Genomic DNA, 18,400 nt, shown 5'->3' on the forward strand with positions numbered 1-18,400 from the left:
TTAACTTACTGTGTTTGGGGTCTCCATTTCACAGGCTGCAGGTTTGTAGTTACCGTTGTTTTTGGTGCCTGCCCCCAGTGGGTGAGGTTGTTTCAGTGGCTTGTGTAGGCTTCCTGGTGGAGGGGACTGGTGCCTGTGTTCTGGTGGATAAAGCTGGATCTTGTCTTTCTGGTGGGCAGGACTGCATCCGGTGGTGTCTTTGGGGGTGTCTGTGACCTTATTATGATTTTAGACAGCATCTCTGCTAATGGGTGGTGTTGTATTTCTGTCTTGCTAGTTGTTTGGCATAGGGTATCCAGCACTGTAGCTTGCTGGTCGTTGAGTGGAGCTGGGTCTTAGCGTTGAGATGGAGATCTCTGGGAGAGAGACCTTTTGCTGTTTGATATTACATGGGGCTGCGAGGTCTCTGGTGGACCAATATCCTGAACTCGGCTCTCCCACCTCAGAGGCACAGGCCTGACACCCGGCCGGAGCACCAAGACCCTGTCAGCCACACAGCTGGCCTGGAGCCTTCTCCCACAAGGAATGGGAGCTGTTTCACTTTCTCTTGAGCTTCTCTTTAACCAGATTAAAAGGGCCTCTGAGTTTCTGTTGGTGCAGTCAGAGTTTGCAGTATCTGTGTTTTGCTTATTATCTGTCTCCCTCCTCTAGAATGTGAGCTCCTTATGGTGTGGATCTTTGTTTTGTCCACTGCTGTACCCAGTGCCTGACATAATGACTGTTTTCTGGTAAAGACAGGGGTTTCTGCCTTAAATGTTCCTTTCTCTAGCCCCACCAGCAGCCTGCAGGACCACCTTCTGAGAAAGATCAGTGAAAGTATAGTTACTGGAAGTCCAGTTTCCCTAAAAGAGAAGAGCAAAGGTGACATAGTGGCAGGGTTTTCTAGCATTTGAGCAGCTTGTTTCTATATAGAACTGTTTTCTTGTGAAGTGACTCACCGGAGGATTTGATCACTGAATTATAAATCTCGTGCACCTCCTCCCCTTGTTCCCCAAAATGTAATCCAGAGTCACTGCGGTAGTAATAGGAAATTGCCAAATCATATAACTTTTCTTACCATTTCAAAGGAAAAAATACAAATAAAAAGAAAAGAAGAAAAGGAGTCACTTGAAATGTTTGTTCTTATCTTTTCTTCCTTTTCATTTTTCTTTCTCCTCCTGACTTCGAATAAAATGAACCAGAAAATATCACAGAAAAGCAAGAAAACAGGCTGTTATTAGAGCCTCCCACTTATTCAGAGGGTTTTGGCATTCTGCTGTGACAAATGAGCTTAGGGCCAGGGGAGATAATATCACTTGTAAATATAAAATATTTTAAGTTGTTAACAATAAAACATTTTCCAAAAAGTTTTAAAAAGACAAGTAAAAGGGGGCTTCCCTGGTGGCGCAGTGGTTGGGAGTCCGCCTGCCAATGCGAGGGACGCGGGTTCTTGCCCCGCTCCAGGAGGGTCCCACGTGCCGTGGAGCGGCTGGGCCCATGGGCCGTGGCCGCTGAGCCTCCGTGTCTGGAGCCTGTGCTCCGCAACGGGAGTGGCTACAGCAGTGAGAGGCCCGCATACGGCAAAAAAAAAAAAAAAAAAAAGACAAGTAAAAGTATTCATAATCCCACCACCACAAAAGAAAAGCTAGAACTTTGGTATATTCCCTTCCAATTTTTTCTCTCATGCATACACTTTTTCATCATGGTAAAAAACATACAACATAAAATGTACCATCTTAGCCATTTTAAGTGTACAGTACAGGAGTGTTATGCACGTATTTTTTAAAAATAAATTTATTTATTTATTTTTGGCTGTGTTGGGTCTTTGTTGCTGCTCGCGGGCTTTCTCTAGTTGTGGTGAGCGTGGGCTACTTTTCATTGCAGTCCGCAGCCTTCTCATTGTGGTGGCTTCTCTTGTTGTGAAGCATGGTATCTAGGCGTGCAGTCTTCAGTAGTTGTGGCTCACGGGCTTTGTTGCTCCGCGGCACATGGGATCTTCCCGGAGCAGGGCTCGAACCTGTGTCCCCTGCGTTGGCAGGTGGACTCTTAACCACTGCGCCACCAGGGAAGTCCCCATATATTTTTACATATGTGTCATACTTGTACCTTTTGTACCCTGATTTTTTCCCCTCACTTTACCTCATATCAAATAAATCTTCCATGTAGCCAATTTGTCTACATGCTTGTAATTTTAAAGATGCATAATATTCTATCCCATGGTTATAACATACTTTATTTAACTGTTCACCTATAATTGGACATATATGTTGCTTACAGTTTTTCACTCAAAATATTATTATGAACTTTTAGTTCATACAGTATTTTTCTCTTTAATACTTTCAATGAACTTGACTTTCTAGAAGTTTTCTGGGGAAAACTAAGTCAAAAGTGATGTCTTGTATGGTTCTTAAAAATTACAATAAAATGGCTTCCCAGTGGTTTGTACCAGTTTACAATGATCCCAGTGAAGTATGAGAGTACCAATTTCACCACACTCTCACTTTTTCTGTTGCTAATTTAATAGTATAAAACGTTTCTTATTTTAATATGTATTTTTCCTATATCTATTTTCCTTGATTGTTTTCTCTGTTGGGAAATGCCAGTTCCTGTCACTTGCTCGGTTTACCTTTGGGAGGTTGTCTCAATATTTTTCTTATTCCTTTTCATGGGCTGTATATATAATAGAGATTTTAACCCTTTTTCATATTTATTGTGAATATTTTCCCCCAGCTATTGGTTTAAATTTACTTGTTATACTGTCATCTGAAGAAATTTAACATTGTTATACAGTTCAGATCTTTATCAATGTGGTTTTTCCCATCATCTGTCATCTTAGAATATTCTCTCCGCTTTGTCTTATCCCCAGGGCTTTGATAAAGGATTTAATTCTGCTTTATCTTCCTGATTTTATTTTCTATATCTAATTATTTCATTCATCCATTTTGATGTAAATGATATGCAGGTTAAATTAATCTGTTCCTTAAATGCTCACTAGTTAACCAACACTCTTCCTTTAAATACACTTGAAAAAACCCTTGAATAACTGAGATAGTACGTCTATGCCTGTATGAAGAGTTCTTGTGTGCTGGGGTAGGATTCCAGGCTCCCTGGGGCAAGTATAGTCCCAAAGGACTTAGGATGTGGTGTGGTTCAGTGAGAACACAAAAGGAGCAATAACCAGAGTGAAGTGTGGGAGTGCCCCTAAATGTCCTTGTGTTTTCACCTTGCTCGTCCCTTCCCCATTTTGGGGAATGACTGCATTTCTAAAAATTAAAGACCACTTGACCCAGAGGTTTTCCTATCTTGTTAGAGTCCTGCTGAGTTTCCAGGAATGAGGGCTCTCAGTTGACCTACAGCAGTACATTTACTAATCACTCGTGCATGGAGTCTGTGCTAGGCACATTGTGTGTGCCTGTGTACGAGGCAGAATAATAGCCCCAGGACAACCATGAGTTATGCTGTGAGAAGAAAATGATAAAAGGGAGATGAGAAGAGAAATCTAGGTAGATGTAGAGATGGTTCCGCTGTGCAGCCTTAATGGTGTGGGGTGCGGCACTGTCCCTGTGAAGGGCTGTGCCCGCTCTCCATCCTCCTGCCGCCGCTGTGCACCTCTACCCTCCTCTCAGTTGGTCGAAGCCCCTGCACACACAGACAAGACTCTCCACTTGCTTCCCTGCCCTCGACCAGGCTGCATCTCAAAGCTTTTGCAAGGGTCTTAATCCTGGCGGAGAGCCACGTGCACTAGACTGGGAGTCAGAAGTGCCCGCCCCCACTCCCCTCCCCCCCCATCCCCACTGCTGTCCAAGAGCCTGGAGCCTGAAAGCTTAAGCGGCTACACTCGGAAGGAAGGCACGTCTGACCTCCTGGTTCTGGTTCCCACCCGCCCACCCAGGTTCGCGGTTATCTTTCCTTCCCGGTGCTCACAGTAAGGCAGACCGCAAACCCATAACCACTTGTTTTTTCTCTGCTGGGACCATGTACAACAATGGTCTTGACTTTGCATCTTTTAACTGGCAGGCAGGTGGAGGGAACGCGCCTCAGGACCTCTGTCTCATCCTGTTTGGCATGAAGAAGTCATGCATCTTAACCTGTTGACAGAGCATCTGCCACTTTAATCTTGAGAAAGAAAAAGGATCTGGTCCATTTAACGTTAGCACGGAGAGTCCAGATCCCCGAACCTGTTAAACAGAGACGTCCACCGTGCCAGCTTGGCTCTCGGGGAAGCCCAGCCACTGTTAAATTCCAGGACAATCTCTTCCTTGCCACCCTCCACTGAGGGAATTCACCCTCGGGGCCGCCCCGCCTGGCTCCCTCCCACAGCCCTAAGAAGACTGGAGTAGGTGCTCCCCTCAGAAAGGCCCTGGAGTGCCCCGTGGCTCTCAGGGTGCGCAGTGGGACTCGGTAAAGCCGCTGTCCCCTCCCGGGGACAGCGCCTCCTGGGCAGGGCAGCCGGGGGCCGCGGAAGGAGCGAGAGTGGCGCCCGCGTGACTGATCGCGGCGGAGAAAGTCCCCCGAGACTGTGACCCCTGCGCTGGGGGAAGGCGGGGCCGATGCGCAGGAAGATGCCGTGATGGGACCGGGAAAAAAAACACCAACCCCAAACCACCCACTTGTGTTTCTCAACCCGAGTTCACCGAGAGCGGCCGAAAGACCCCAGAAGCTGCGCCGCACCTCCTCGACCCCCACCTGCCCAGCCTCGCTTCTTGTGGGTGGGCTTCGCGCTCCCTCCCGGGTTTCGGAGTCACCACGTGACTTCCACGAAGAGTGAGGCCCCAGCGGAAAGCTGCCACAGGGGTGGTATTTGGGACCCCGAGGTGCGGCGAGAGGGCGGGGAGAGGAGGAAACGAGGCGGGGGTGGGAGGAGGGGGCGGGGCGGACTTGAGGACGGGAAGGACGGCGGGCTTGGACTGGGGGGTGGGGAAACCCGGGCGTTGCGCAGAGGGCGCTGGAGCCGGGAAAGCGGGAAGCCCGAGGGGGCGCGGCAGAGGCGGCGGCCGGCAGGTGCTGGGGCGCGGGGATGCCGGTGGCTGGAGAGAGCCGGTAGGCAGCTCCCCGCGTGCAGGGCGCGCCGGGCCGGGCGGCCGCCCTTCTGCTAGGCTGCGCGGCGGGGCGGGCCGGGCCGGAGAAGCGCGCGGCATGTCGCAAGGGCTCCCGGCCGCCGGCAGCGTCCTGCAGAGGAGCTTCGCGGCTCCGGGGAACCAGGCGCAGCCGCAGGTAGTGAACTAGAGGCTCGGGGAGGACCGCGGGCGATGCGGGGGTGGGCGTGCCTGGGGGCGCGAGGAGGTGGGTGCCGGGGCTCCAGTGTGGCGACCACTGAGTGCAAGGGTGGAGGGCCCTGCGGGAGCTAGACGCGAGCGGTGTGGGGGCCGCGGGGGCGGGCCAGGGACCCTGGCGTGCGCCTCTGCCCTGCCGCCCCCGCGCACGCACGGTGCCCGGGGCGTCCGGGATGGTGACTGGGCTCCTGAGCCTGGGAGGGGGAGAGGCCAGAGGGCGCCGTCGCCTGGTAGGGCTGGGCACTGTCCACGCTCCCCCGCACGTGGGGTCCCCGCTGCCTTGGGCGTCGCCATCCATGCGCCGCCGCCGGCTGCCACCCCACCGCTGGAGCGCGTGGTCCTTCCCCGCCGCTCCGAGCGGGGGCCAAGGTGTGGAGAGGGGAAATTCCGCTACAAGGGGAAACTCGTGCCCAGGCACTCCCAACATCTACCGGCTGCCTCCCGAATGGCCTAGCGGTGCGAGGTAGGGGCCAGAAGTAGGCGGACTCCACCCTCAGAACTGGTGGAAAGCTCTTGGCTGGCGCTCGGTCCTGTGCGCTGTCCACCACCACGTTTACAACCGCGTACTGGGGAAACTGACACAAAGTTGCCCGCAGGGACTGCAGTATGAGAACTTCCCGCTCTGCTGCTTTAGGACTGAGTCTTTTCATGGTTATGCCCTTCTCAATTCGGTGCCTGGCACAGGATGTCATCGGGTGACGCTAGAGAGCCACACATCTGAGTTTAGGCCTGGACTTTGCCACACACAGGCTGAGTAGCCTTGGGCAATTTGCTCAACCTCTCTGAACCTCAATTTCCCCACGTGTAAAATCAATATGACAATATCAACTTCTCATGATATTTATGAGAACTAATTGAGATGTGGTTAATAATACATGAATATCTCAACAGTTTGCTCCCCTCTTTCCATCTTTTTTTTTTTTTTTTTTTTTTTTTTTTTGCGGTACGCGGGCTTCCCACTGTTGTGGCCTCTCCTGTTGCGGAGCACAGGCTCCAGACACGCAGGCTCAGCGGCCATGGCTCACGGGCCCAGCCGCTCCGCGGCATGTGGGATCTTCCCGGACCGGGGCACGAACCCGTGTCCCCTGCATCGGCAGGCGGACCCCCAACCACTGCGCCACCAGGGAAGACCCCCTCTTTCCATCTTGATTAAATGTTTCTGCTGGTTGTCAGGTATGACAATATGATAGGTGATAAATCCAGTTGGAGTGTCTGCTCCTACAGGGCGGAATGCAGACTGCTTCATGTGCCCTATGAATTTCTGATGATGAACAGAGAGGCATGATTTGGTGACAGGCACTATGGGGGACTCAATAAAAACTAGCAGCAGCCTTAACAGAGATTATTGAGGGCATACCATGCGCTGGTAGCTTTGGGATAAAATCTCATTTTATCCTATGCAGCCCCAAGCATTGGGCTGTTAGGATGATCATTGCAGAGATTACTGACCACTTGTTCAGGGCATGTGTCTCTAGTGCCCAGGACAGTGCCTGGCACATGGCAGGTACTCAGTTAATACTTGCTGAAGGAATGAATGAATCACACAACAAATGAGAAAATGGAAAAATCAGAGAGTTTAAATCATTTGCCCGACACCATATTGATAGTAAGAGACAAAACCAGGAACTGTGTGTTTCTAAAGCTAAAAGTTCTGTCTGCTGCACTCGCTGTTGTGTTCCGGTTATATCTACCAAGACTTCTTTGCCTCTAAGGGACTACATTTTAACGTTCTATGCCTGTTCCCTTAAGCACTGCCTCCAGTCCACTTCTATTTGTTATGTTCTTTCTTCTTGTCCTTTCATAGCTTTATATTCTTGCATATGCTGAAAATTCTTTACCTGCTGTAACTTGGGGAGGTGATATGGGTCTTTTCTTATTTGGAATATTAGACCAGATAAAATGATAACTGAAAACATCCATTATTTTATGTTATCAATATTTACTTTCCATTAATAGTAATAATTGAGTAGCTTTCCTGTGTTTGTATCCCACTAATCTCTTGGCCTTTAAACTCTTTAAAGGTAGTATTTCCCGGGTGTCTCCTCATAGGGTTCTGGAAAGCAAATACTGCCCCACCTCTCCATGTTTTCTATAACTGGATAAAGTGTTTTTACCATGGTAGGTGGATTTTTCTGCCTGCCTGTTTCAGGATAACTCTTTTTTTTTTTGCTGTATGCGGGCCTCTCACTGTTGTGGCCTCTCCCGTTGCGGAGCACAGGCTCCGGACGCTCAGGCTTAGCGGCCATGGCTCACGGGCCCAGCCGCTCCGCGGCATGTGGGCTCTTCCGGGACCGGGGCACGAACCCGTGTCCCCTGCATCGGCAGGCGGACTCTCAACCACTGCGCCACCAGGGAAGCCCTCAGGATAACTCTTGAAGGATTTGACCAAGTTTGGTTAAATCTCATATACAGCCAAAAGCTTTCAAGACACATCATAAATTTGCTTTCTCATTCGCCCTGACCTGTGTGTGAAACAAAACGTCAGTCAGACATTGTTCAAAGGAACCTCTTGTTGTGGCGTTCAGGATCACGTGGTATGTTGGGAGAGTTCCGTGGTTGCAGTTAGTTATCAGCGTAATGGTGATTTGTACACAGTCTCAAAAGGACCTGTTTGCAAACATTTTAGAAATATGTTTTAGAAATGATGCTTCCTATATACAAGAAACCAAAGTGGTTAACTAGGGGTCTGCTTTTCAATGTTTTATTCTTTCTAATTTTTAAACTATGTAGATGTTTTACCAACTAAAAATTTTAAATGATATCTTCTAAATTAAAAAAAAAAGTACCTGTTTGTGTGTGGTGGCAGAAGCCCCGGCCCACAGCAAGTCCCAGATAGCAGCCGCCTTCTGCCTTTCCCGTCCTCAGATGAGCACCAACACCACACCTCTTCCAGGCACAGGCCCTGCAGGGGAGAGGTTTGAGAACGTTGGTTTGGAGTCCAGCAGACCTGAGTTCCACTTCCCGTTCTCCCCGCTACTAGCTGTGATACCTGGAGCAAGTTCCTCAGCATCTCTGAGTTTCTTATTCCTCATCTTTTAGATGGCGGTCCCACCACACATTTCTCAGGGTGGCGACAGGGGTTAACAGCTAGCACAGTCATAGCGCATGGTGAGTGCTCCTCGACGTGGGGCCACTGTTACCCCACTGATGTAGCAGCAAGCACTGCTGTGGCTGCAAAGAAAATGGTGACGCTCCGTAAGCAATGCTGGGTGAAGAGAAAGGGCAGGGAAGGTGAGGCGAGGGGCCTCAGCATCACACCTGACCAAACCTTCCCCCCCAGAGCCCTGAGGATGATGACAGGAAGGTCCGAAGGAGGGAAAAAAACCGAGTTGCTGCTCAGAGAAGCCGGAAGAAGCAGACCCAGAAGGCTGACAAACTCCATGAGGTGAGAGTGTGGTTAGGGCAGAGCCATGCAAGGGCCACGGCAAGGAGTCATCCTCCACCCTTGCACTGTGGTGGACCTAAGGTCACACCCTGGTCCTCACCAGTTCGGCCACATGCATGTCTAGTTCTGCTGTGTCCTTCCAGCCCAGTGTCCTGAGTCTTCACTCACTGGTGTCTTCATTTCTCCCTCACTGGTTGCATCTCACACTCACGTTTCCTTTATTACAAAATGAAGAACCCACCTTTTGATCCTGATTCCCTTTCAAGCTAGCGCCCCATTTCTTTTCTTTCCCTCTTTTATTCCCCTGCTTATTAAAAAGAGACAGGCTGTCTCCATGTCCTCAGTTCCTGTTTATTCCCCAGTTCTCTGTGGTATCGTTTCTGCTCCCCCAACACACATACACGCACACACGCACATGCACACTTCCTACAGAAGCTGCTCCGCTGAGGCCACTAGTGCCCTGGCACTGCCCGGTCCAGGGACCTCTAGTCCCCTCATCCTTCGCCTTGCTGGCTCCTCTGACACCACTGATCCTCGCCTTCTTGAAACCTTCTTTCAAGGTCTTTAGCTTCTAAAAGACCAGTTTCCTATTTCTCCTGACCCTCTTCACCACTTTTTTCTTAGTTTCTTTGTTCACTTTTCTACCTCTGTCTGTTTTCTTAAAAGTTGGTGCTGACCAGGCTTTCAGACTCTGCCCTTTTTTCTTCTCACCCTGGAAGACTTAATCTATTAATCTGTTCTGCCAACGTCAGCTCCCAACATCACTTACTCTCAGGTAGGCATTGATTACTCCAAGACCTCTGGCCCTAACCCCACATGACCAGCGTCTGCTTAGATACCTCCAAATGGGTCGCCACAGCTCCTCAGCTGCAGCATGACCACGATAGCGTGTCTGTTCACCCTGAGACTTTCTCTTCTCACTGTCATCAAATTGTAGTTAATGGAGCTAACTAACCATCTATCTTATCACCCAAATCAGGAACCTGAGCTTTATTCTAAACTCTTCCATTTTCCTCTATCCCTGTGCATAATCCCACGTAATCTCACAGTCAGGACATGGGAACCGACGTCGAAGGCATCCCAGGATCTGTCCAAGGAATGGATGGCATTCCCATGCTCTTGTCTTTGCACAGGGTTGGTGTGAATATTAAGGGTTTTAGTTCAGCTCTCTCCTGCCACACTTTCTGGCCATAGATTGTCTCAGCAAGGCCAGTCTGAGGGGCATTGATAGCACAGGAAACTCTGAGGTGTTATGAGGGGGAAATGACAGTCTCTAAAAACCCCTTCACACTGAGCAGAGAACAGATTTAGAATGCACAGGCTCCAGGGAGAGGTGACCCACTGATATAAATTCCCAGAGGGCCATAGATTATAAATATTATGTTCTTTCTTGAAAGTAGGAAGTCTGGGCTGTAGAAAGAGACTAGGATCTTCAGACCAGGGTCAGGGAAGGTCTGTCCCAGCCGGGATTAGTTCTGTAAAATTTCCACAGAGGAATTGGGGTGCCCTTTGCCTCCTTTCTTCCCTCCCCCTTGCTCCTGAAGCAAGCCTGGTTCTAGCTTCATGCTACCAAATAACCCCCAGAAGGGACTTGTGGCTTTGTCAGTGCAAGGCCCTATATTCAGAACACATGTGCTAGCAGGACCCTTCCTCTCGAGGAACTTCTAGTTGCAGCCAGATGCATCAATATCAAAACACACTAGAGAACACCTGGTTTTAACTCCCAAGTGATTATGTGTGTGGAGGTGACTGAATGACTTGGACAAGATCTTTCATGGAGCAAGGTCGAGTAGATTCGTTCAACAAATATTGATCAAGAACCACTGCAGGCAAGGCATTGCCACTGGGTCACAAGGAGGGGATTAAGATCTCATTCCTGTCCTTGGGAGGCATGAGTCTCAAGGAAAGTATATTCGTTTCCTATGGCTGCTGTAACAAATCATGACAAAGTTGGTGACTTAAAACAACACAGATCTATTTTATCTCACAGTTTTGGAGGCCAGGCATATGAAATGGGTCTCACTGGGCTAAAATCAAGGTGTCAACAGGGCTGCATTCCTTCTGGAGGCTCTGTGGAGGAATCCGTTTCTTGCCTTTTCGAGTTTCTAGAGGCTTCTGTATTCCTTGGCTTGTTGGTCCCCTTCCATTTTCAAAGCCAGCACTGGCCAGTTGAGTCTTTCTCACCCTGCCTCACTCTGACACCGTTTCTGTTGTTACATCTCCTTCTCTGCTTCCTCTTTCCCTAACACTCTCATGATTACACTGGGCTCGCCTGCATAATCTGGGATAATCTCCCTCTTTTAAGATATTCAGCTTAGTCACATCTGCAAAGTCCCTTTGGCCATGTAAGGTAACATAGGCACAGGTTCCAGAGATTGGATGTAAACATCGTGGGGGTTGGCATTATTCTGCCTACCACAAACATAAATACTTTACTACAGTGTCACAAAAAGATGGGTCTCTCTCAATTTCTGTCATTGTTGGATGTGATAATGAAATGAACTAGATTTCCGGGAAATTTAGGGGTGATTTGCCACATTTACTCCTGCCTAATCCCTCTTAGAATGGTGGGTGGAGGGCCCTTCATAGGATTCTTAGCTTGTTCTGCTGTCCATAAACATAACTGTGCCAGTTGCCCTTTCCAGAAGGGGGCCGACTGATCTGAAACCCAGTCCCTCCACAGAAGAACACGCCCTTCTCCTCTTTCTCTGTGGAGCTACAAGAATGGATTAGGGTCATGCCCCACTGGCAGATCACCTCAGCAACGCCAGTTTTGTTGGGAAACATAGTATCAAGGAGGCCAGGACAGTGCTTCCATCCATACACAGGCCCCAAAGCAGAAGTCCACCCTTTACCGTCACTAGCTACACACAAGTGTCATTGGTCACTGGTGTCAGTAGTCACTTTGGTGACTAGTTTTTAAATTTTGAGAAACATCTACATATTGAGAGTGGGATGTCTGGTTAAGAAATGTGGTGAATAATGTTACTGTGCTCCAGTGAGCTGCAGGCAGAGGACTTAGCACCCTGCTTTGGGTCACAGCTGAAAGCCCCTCAGGCTCCCTGGGGCTCCCAGGGCACATCTAGGTTGGGAAAAGTAAGAGCCAGACACAGTGCATGCAGACCTTCTCCTCAGACTTGGAATGAGGCCAGCTCATGGGGAGACACCGAAGGGCACAGAAAACTGCCACCTGGTAGCCACGACTGCCCACTACTCCCTGGGGAGCTGAGCCCATCATGAGGGCTTTGAGTAAATGTAAAATAGATAGCTAGTGGGAAGCAGCTGCACAGTGCAGGGAGATCAGCTCGGTGCTTTGTGACCGCCTAGAGGGGTGGGATAGGGAGGGTGGGAGGGAGACGCAAGAGGGAAGAGATGTGGGGATATATGTATACATATAGCTGATTCACTTTGTTATACAGCAGAAACTAACACACCATTGTAAAGCAATTATACTCCAATAAAGATGTTAAAAAAAAAAGGGCTTTGAGTAAAGCCCTTATCCCATAAATTCCTCTATCCTATACTGTGGGCTAGCATTGCTAAATATCTCCAAGTAACTCAAGCTCTTTATTTGCCTTTCCTGAACACCATGAAGGGGAATATTTAGAGCAAGACATGTTTAAAATTCCCACTTCCTCTCCTGCCCACTCAGTTCTTGAGCCTCTCTCACCTCCAACATCCAGAAAATCCTCCTCCAGTCCCAGCTGTTACAAGTCTCTCAGCTGCCTTCTTCCTCCCCCAGCTCTCCATCCCCAAAGCCCGGGGACTATCCATCAGGGCAGAACCCCCTTGGAGGGCAGGGCGGGAGGAGAAGCTGAGCAGGCCAAGCCAGAGAGAGACTGGGGTCACTCTTCAGAGATGTCTGAGTTTCCCCCTCAGGGTGGTGGCTGCCAAAAGTCGCCCCACAGTGATAAGAAGCAGTTCCTAGTGTGTATCTGTGCACCTCGCTGTTCACTGTGGCTTTTCGAGTTTTCCCTTCAAGGCACTTACCCTTCTCATGGAGACTTTGACCCGTATTCATCTCTGAATATTAGGCACATGGCCGGGGTGCAGATTCACAAATGGGAACCCAAGAAAACAGTCCAGGTCTCTAAGCCCAGTTGAAAGTGTCTCAGAAGTGGGTCACACTGGTTCAAGCCAGGCACCCAAAGGTGTAAGACTAAGAAAGAACTTTGAGTCAGAAAAGGAAGGCAGCGATGCCATCCTCAGGAGCCCCAAATGTCACAAACTGACAACTTTCTTGGGCAACATGGTTGTGGTACGTGTTGCCCTGGTGTTTTCAGATATTGCATACTCTAAGAGAATCCTTCATGTCAGTCCTCACTGGGTTTAGAAACTGATGATGACACTAATTTGTACAGCCCTTGCTGGTGACACAATTTTTCTGCTGGGAAATATATGAGCTTAAGGCTTGGGAATAGACTTATGGTAAAATCCTGAGCTCACGTAGCCCTTTACTGCTGGTAACCACCATGGGGGGAAATTTGGGCCCAGACGCTGCCAAGCGAAAGCAGAATTGCTGTCATTGCCTGAGAGCTGCAGTTGACCTTGAAGTCAGGGATTAGGCCCCAAGTCTGCATGACCTCAGAAAAGCCACCGTACCTCTGAGTTTCAGTTGTCTCGCTTGTGAAATGGGGTCTGTGTCCTCCTGATGGCCTTTTCCTTCCCCTCATTTCCTTCCCACCTTAGTTATCACCTCTGGTCCCTGGTACCCACATGAGCTTCTTTACCAGTCTTTGCCTCAGAGGCATCCTAGACCCTGAATCCCCCCCCAGACGGCACCTCATTCCTCAATCAGCCTCTCTTTAGAAGCTCAGACCAGGGTTTCTCAGCCGCAGCACTATTGGCCTTTGGGGTCAGCTATTTCCTCGTTGGGGTGGGGGCAGTAGTGCCCCCTTCCCAGCTGTGACAACCCAAACTGTCGCCAGCCGCTCCAGATGTTCCCCAGGGACTGTCAGAATTGGCCCAGTTGAGAATTATTGCCCTAGACAGCTTAATTTCTGAGGCAGAAGTGGGATTTGCAGAGATTTCAACACCTCCCATTTCTGGTCTCTGCTTTGTGACTGTGTCCTGCACATACCCAGAGAAGGCAGCACAGTGACCTCAAATCCTCCTGAGATAGGAGATTGGAAAGTCAGTGATATTTGAGCTAAACTGATCATCTCTTTGGAAATAACAAAGGATCTAATGTTCTTGGCTTCTTTTTCACATATGTTAAGTCCAGGTAATCTCTCCTCAGGTTGAAGTGGGTCTTACTATTCCCCTTTGTACCCACTCAGTGTTCTCACCTCCTCTTTCTCCCCTCTCAGCTCCCTCTTTTATTTTTGTGGAACTGGTCTCGCTTGAAGAAGATTTTGACTTCTTCTCTTTTTATTCCCTCAGCTCAGTAAAAGCCCCTCCGCAGATTTATGAGTAAAACTTAAATCCCAGAAGAGAAAGTCCCTGTGGAGAAGGCAGCCGAGGGGCCTGCTGGAGGCCCGCGACAGGCAGCTCTGTGGCCTTTCTGAGCTGGGGCTCGGGGAGAGCCGTGGACTTCGGCAGCATGGCCCCTGTGGCTTCCAGAGGGAGAGCTCAGAAGCTCAGAAGCATCTTGCCACAGCATTCAGTAACTATACAAAGGCATGTGGAATATTCTGCTACAGGAAGAATTCTGTTCTTTGGAATCTAGTTAAAATGTTAGCTCATCGCTGGGCTTCCCTGGTGGCGCAGTGGTTGGGAGTCCGCCTGCCGATGCAGGGGACACGGGTTCGTGCCCCGGTCCGGGAGGATCCCCCGTGCCGCGGAGCGGCTGGGCCCGTGAGCCATGGCCACTGGGCCTGCACGTCCGGAGCCAGTGCTCCGCAACGGAAAGGCCACAACAGTGAGAGGCCCGCGTACTGCAAAAAAAAAAAAAAAAAAAATCTTAGCTCATCGGAACCATTCAAATGTATTCTTCATTTTACTTGGAGGTGAAGAGAATTTCCAGTTGCAGGGTGGAGAGAGAGTGTGTGTGTGTGTGTGTGTGCGCGCGCGCGCGCGTGCGCGCATGTACGAACTACCCAGAGCTGTGGCCTCTGTCAGCCCTTTGCTACAGGCAGCGCTCCCCACGATGCCTAGGTCCCCATCCCCTCCTCCCAGCCAGACCCTTCCTGCCCACAGAGGGCCTCTTGCTGCATTGGGAGACTGCATTCTGACTCCCGGACTAGAGCTGTCAGAGGCCAGAGGAGAGCCTGGGGCATTGGGGGTGGTAGGCCTGGAGGAGAGCTGAAGGCGTAATGCAGCCAGGGTACTAGGGGGCCAAAGTGGCCCAGCTCAGCCTGTGGGCGAGGCCCGCTGCCATGGAGAGTATTCCGGGTCACCCTGAGAGCCTGCCTGGGAAAGACAGGAGGCAGAGAGATAGCTCTGATGGCCTCTATGTGCAACCTCTCTGAGGCCCTTGTTCTGAGAGGGAGGAAAGTGCCTAGAGTGGGAGGGAGGGAAGGAAGGGGGCAGGAGAAGGAGACCAAGGGCAAGGGTTGTGGAGTCACTGAGCTCGTAGATGTTGGCACTGGGGCCTGTCGGGCAGGGGTACAGGAGAAGGTAGCAGAGGCCCCTAGTTGCTATACATTTCTGATCTTTGGGGAGAAACCTTATTTAATATAAGTAAGATTGACTATGATGCAAGACTGAATAGAACACGTAATGAGAGATGTGGTTCCATTAGGTGCTATGATCTGGGAAGCCTTCCTGGAGGTGTTGGGCTTGACCTTCCACACACAAGCAGGAAGGCAGCCCAGTTGAGGATAACAGCTTTAGTAAAGAGGCAGAGCTGAGAATTTGCATGTATCTTCATGGCCTGTAAGAAGATCAGACTTTTTTAGTACTATTTCTTAAAAGTTACTGGTAAGATAATAAGGTTGGGCTCCCAGCTCAGGGAATGCATGACATGCATGGTTCAACAAAGCCTAACCATATGAATCAACCTAGAAGTGATTGAAAACAACATTTCAACAAGATGCAAATAGGATCATCAGCCTTAAGAAGGTCTCTCTTGATATGCCATAGGGCTCTGTAAGTGGCCGAGTATTGTAGGACTTATTAATGAGTTGGGTGAAGAAAAGGAAGACCTACTTCATCGAGTTAGCGGACAGCTTAGAGCTGTGTGGTATCACTAACCCAGGAGCTGACACAATCGATATTCAAAAAGATTTTGCTAGGCTGGCAGATGACCAAGCGAACAGGGCGACATTCAGTAGAAGAGGATGTAAGGCCCACCCTTAAGCCAAAGTATCAGTTGTAGTTCAAGTACGAACAGAGAAGCGGCCGATGCAGACGAAGCTTGCACTGCTCTGCATTCTCAGAGAGAATCCCCAGAGCTAGGTGGCTGCGCACTTGGGTCCCACCCAGAGCAGACTACCTCACGCATTTGCCCTCTGAATGGCGGGACCATCCCCAGAATCGTGCATTGTGTTTTGGGAACATTTTCTCAGAGCTCCTGGCGAATTGGAACGTGTGTTGGGAATGGCCTCCCAAAGGGCGTTGGAACCAGAAGTCCTGAAACCCAAGAAACTCAGAGGACCTGAAGCAGTTGGGCTCAGAGAATACCTAAGGGGAAGTGGTATGGGGACGTCGCCTAACATTTCAAGAACTGTGATGTTGAAAAAGTATTGCATGTACTCTATGTGGTTCCATAGGTGGAACCAAGCCCAGTGGGTGGGTTTAAAGGAGAGAATGACTTTGGATAGTACAAAGAGGAGCTTTCTAATAGAGCAGCTCAGAAATAGCAGGAACTGTCTTTTGAAGGAGAGAGTGTCCAGCACAAGTTGGATGTCGGGGCTAGAATTACATAGGGAAGGTTTCTGCACTGTGTGGTTTGGGCTAAGGGCTCTCTGATCTCCCGCAGTTCTAAGCCTCTGTAAACTCTGATATAGTGGAAGCTTAACAGGTGAGTGTTGGAGCAAAGCCAAGGCAAGGGGTGTTTTCATTCATTTACTCAGCATTCGACAAACATGTGTTATGTTCCCGGCACTGTTCCAGGTGCTGGGGCTGTAACAGTGAACCCAGCAGAAACCACCAGAAAGCAGATCAGCGGCTGTGGGGAGAGGGTCACTGACTGCAGAGGGAGATCAGGGAACTTCTCAGAGTGATGGAAATGTTCTGTGTCTTGATCAACACAGGTGTTTACATTTGTCAAAACTCATCAAATTATACACCTAAAATTAGGTGCATTTTATTTTATGTCAATTATAAATAAGATAATAAAGATGATTCAGAAGACAAAGCCCGGCCCTCATCCTGGTGGGAGGGGAGAGACGTGAAGCAAATGAACAAACAAATCTGAGTGGTGGAGGCGGCTAACGAGAAAGATTTCAGGGAAGGAGGTGAGCATCGTGGCCGGGGTTAGATCTGCCCGGAGGACAGAGGAAGGGCACGTGGTTTCAGAACCGATGCTGAAGACTGATTTCTGTCTTCCCAGGAGTATGAGTGCCTGGAGCAAGAAAACACAGTGCTGCGGAGAGAGATCGGGAAGCTGACGGAGGAGCTGAAGCACCTGAGCGAGGTGCTGAAAGAGCACGAGAAGATATGCCCGCTGCTGCTCTGCCCCGTGAACTTTGTGCCGGTGCCGCGGCTGGACCCCGTGGCTGGCTGCCTGCCCCGGTGAAGCCCAGAGACGGTCCTCCTCTGCCCAGCAAGGAGCGTTGGTCTTTCTCACACCTGGGAAGAGGCTTCCCTCTGCATCCATGTACCGGGGGACCTGTGGCCGGGTCAGCTCTTAGGAGCTCCGGGCCGTGTCCCCAGCAGCCCAGGCTCAGCATGATGCTGTCACAGGCCCCTGACTCAGAGCCTTTAGCGGATCCAGGCAGGGAGGCCATCTTCATGAATCATTGCGCATCCACTCTGGCAGCTAGTAGGTTCCGTTTTTGTGCAGAATCATTTCCTCTAGCACATGGATAATAAAGGTGTTATCTTCTCTTCTTTCGCCAAGTTCTTAGAATTTAGAGACACAATACCTTTCCTCTTCCTGAAGAGGTCATCTCCTGTCTCCTCAGGTGGTTTTGCAGCTCCTGGGTCTTGCTTCTCCTCCTGGTCATCTCCCCCATGGTCACATCCATGCTAGATGAGGAGGCACCTTTGGGGTGGGACTCCCCTGCCACCCCAGCTGGGTCATGCAGGGGTGTGCTGGGCATGACTCGTGCTTGTCTTATGCGCTGCGTGACCCTCCATCCTGGTCAGCTTTCCCACCCAGGCTGGACCGTCCTGGAAGCTTTTCTACTCCAGGCTGGTTTTCCCATGTGCTCTGTATATTCCCGGGTCACCTCCCATTCCATTGGTAGTCATAGGATCAGGGGACAAATGTACTTTATGGAAGTCTGAATCACACTCGAATGGAGGAGATCTGTCCCCTATGTAAACAAGCAAATATCTGGGTAGATGAGGAGAGGGGAGCTATTTCCTTTTAAAGGTCCCATCCAACTCTATTCTTTCAGGAAAATCAGAACCAGGCCAAGTTGAAAGTGGTCCCAGCAAGAAAAGCAAAATGGGAGAACGCATCCCATCCCCTCCCAATTCTCTTTCTTCCTGGAGCAAGGGGGTTGTGGAAAGTGGAGCCAGCCTATCATAAAGGGAACAAGAAATGGGAACAGCAGGGAAAGTGCTTTGTTGTAAATGTAAATGGTTAAAAAAAAAGAAAAGAAATAAAAAGCAGCTCTTCCCAGGGGTGAAGAACTTGCTGACCTCATGCCAGGATTCATACTGGCTAATCCCCACCAGCCTCCTCTTTTTTTCCTCTTTTCTCTCTTTCTTC

General features: G+C 49.8%; 1 protein-coding gene across 1 annotated transcript; it reads left to right on the forward strand.

Moving 5' to 3' along the window:
- The first annotated feature begins 5,095 nt into the window (after nucleotides 1-5,095).
- Nucleotides 5,096-17,514, forward strand: BATF3 (basic leucine zipper ATF-like transcription factor 3). The gene is made up of 3 exons (XM_082679515.1): nucleotides 5,096-5,193; nucleotides 8,533-8,637; nucleotides 17,072-17,514. Exons 1-3 carry the CDS (start codon nucleotides 5,116-5,118, stop codon nucleotides 17,255-17,257), a joined length of 369 nt encoding a protein of 122 aa, XP_082535641.1. The 5' UTR covers nucleotides 5,096-5,115; the 3' UTR covers nucleotides 17,258-17,514.
- Nucleotides 17,515-18,400: the final 886 nt, after the last annotated feature.

The sequence above is a fragment of the Grampus griseus genome, assembly GCF_964374135.1.
Source record: "Grampus griseus genome assembly, chromosome: 1".
In the NCBI taxonomy this organism is placed as follows: domain Eukaryota; kingdom Metazoa; phylum Chordata; class Mammalia; order Artiodactyla; family Delphinidae; genus Grampus; species Grampus griseus.

What these genes read in the sequence shown, in the direction of transcription:
- BATF3 (XM_082679515.1), top strand. Translation starts at nt 5,116, where the DNA reads ATGTCGCAAGGGCTCCCGGCCGCCGGCAGCGTCCTGCAGAGGAGCTTC. An exon ending in GGAACCAGGCGCAGCCGCAG is followed by an intron (nt 5,194 to 8,532) that starts GTAGTGAACTAG and finishes CTTCCCCCCCAG; the next exon opens with AGCCCTGAGGATGATGACAG. An exon ending in AGGCTGACAAACTCCATGAG is followed by an intron (nt 8,638 to 17,071) that starts GTGAGAGTGTGG and finishes CTGTCTTCCCAG; the next exon opens with GAGTATGAGTGCCTGGAGCA.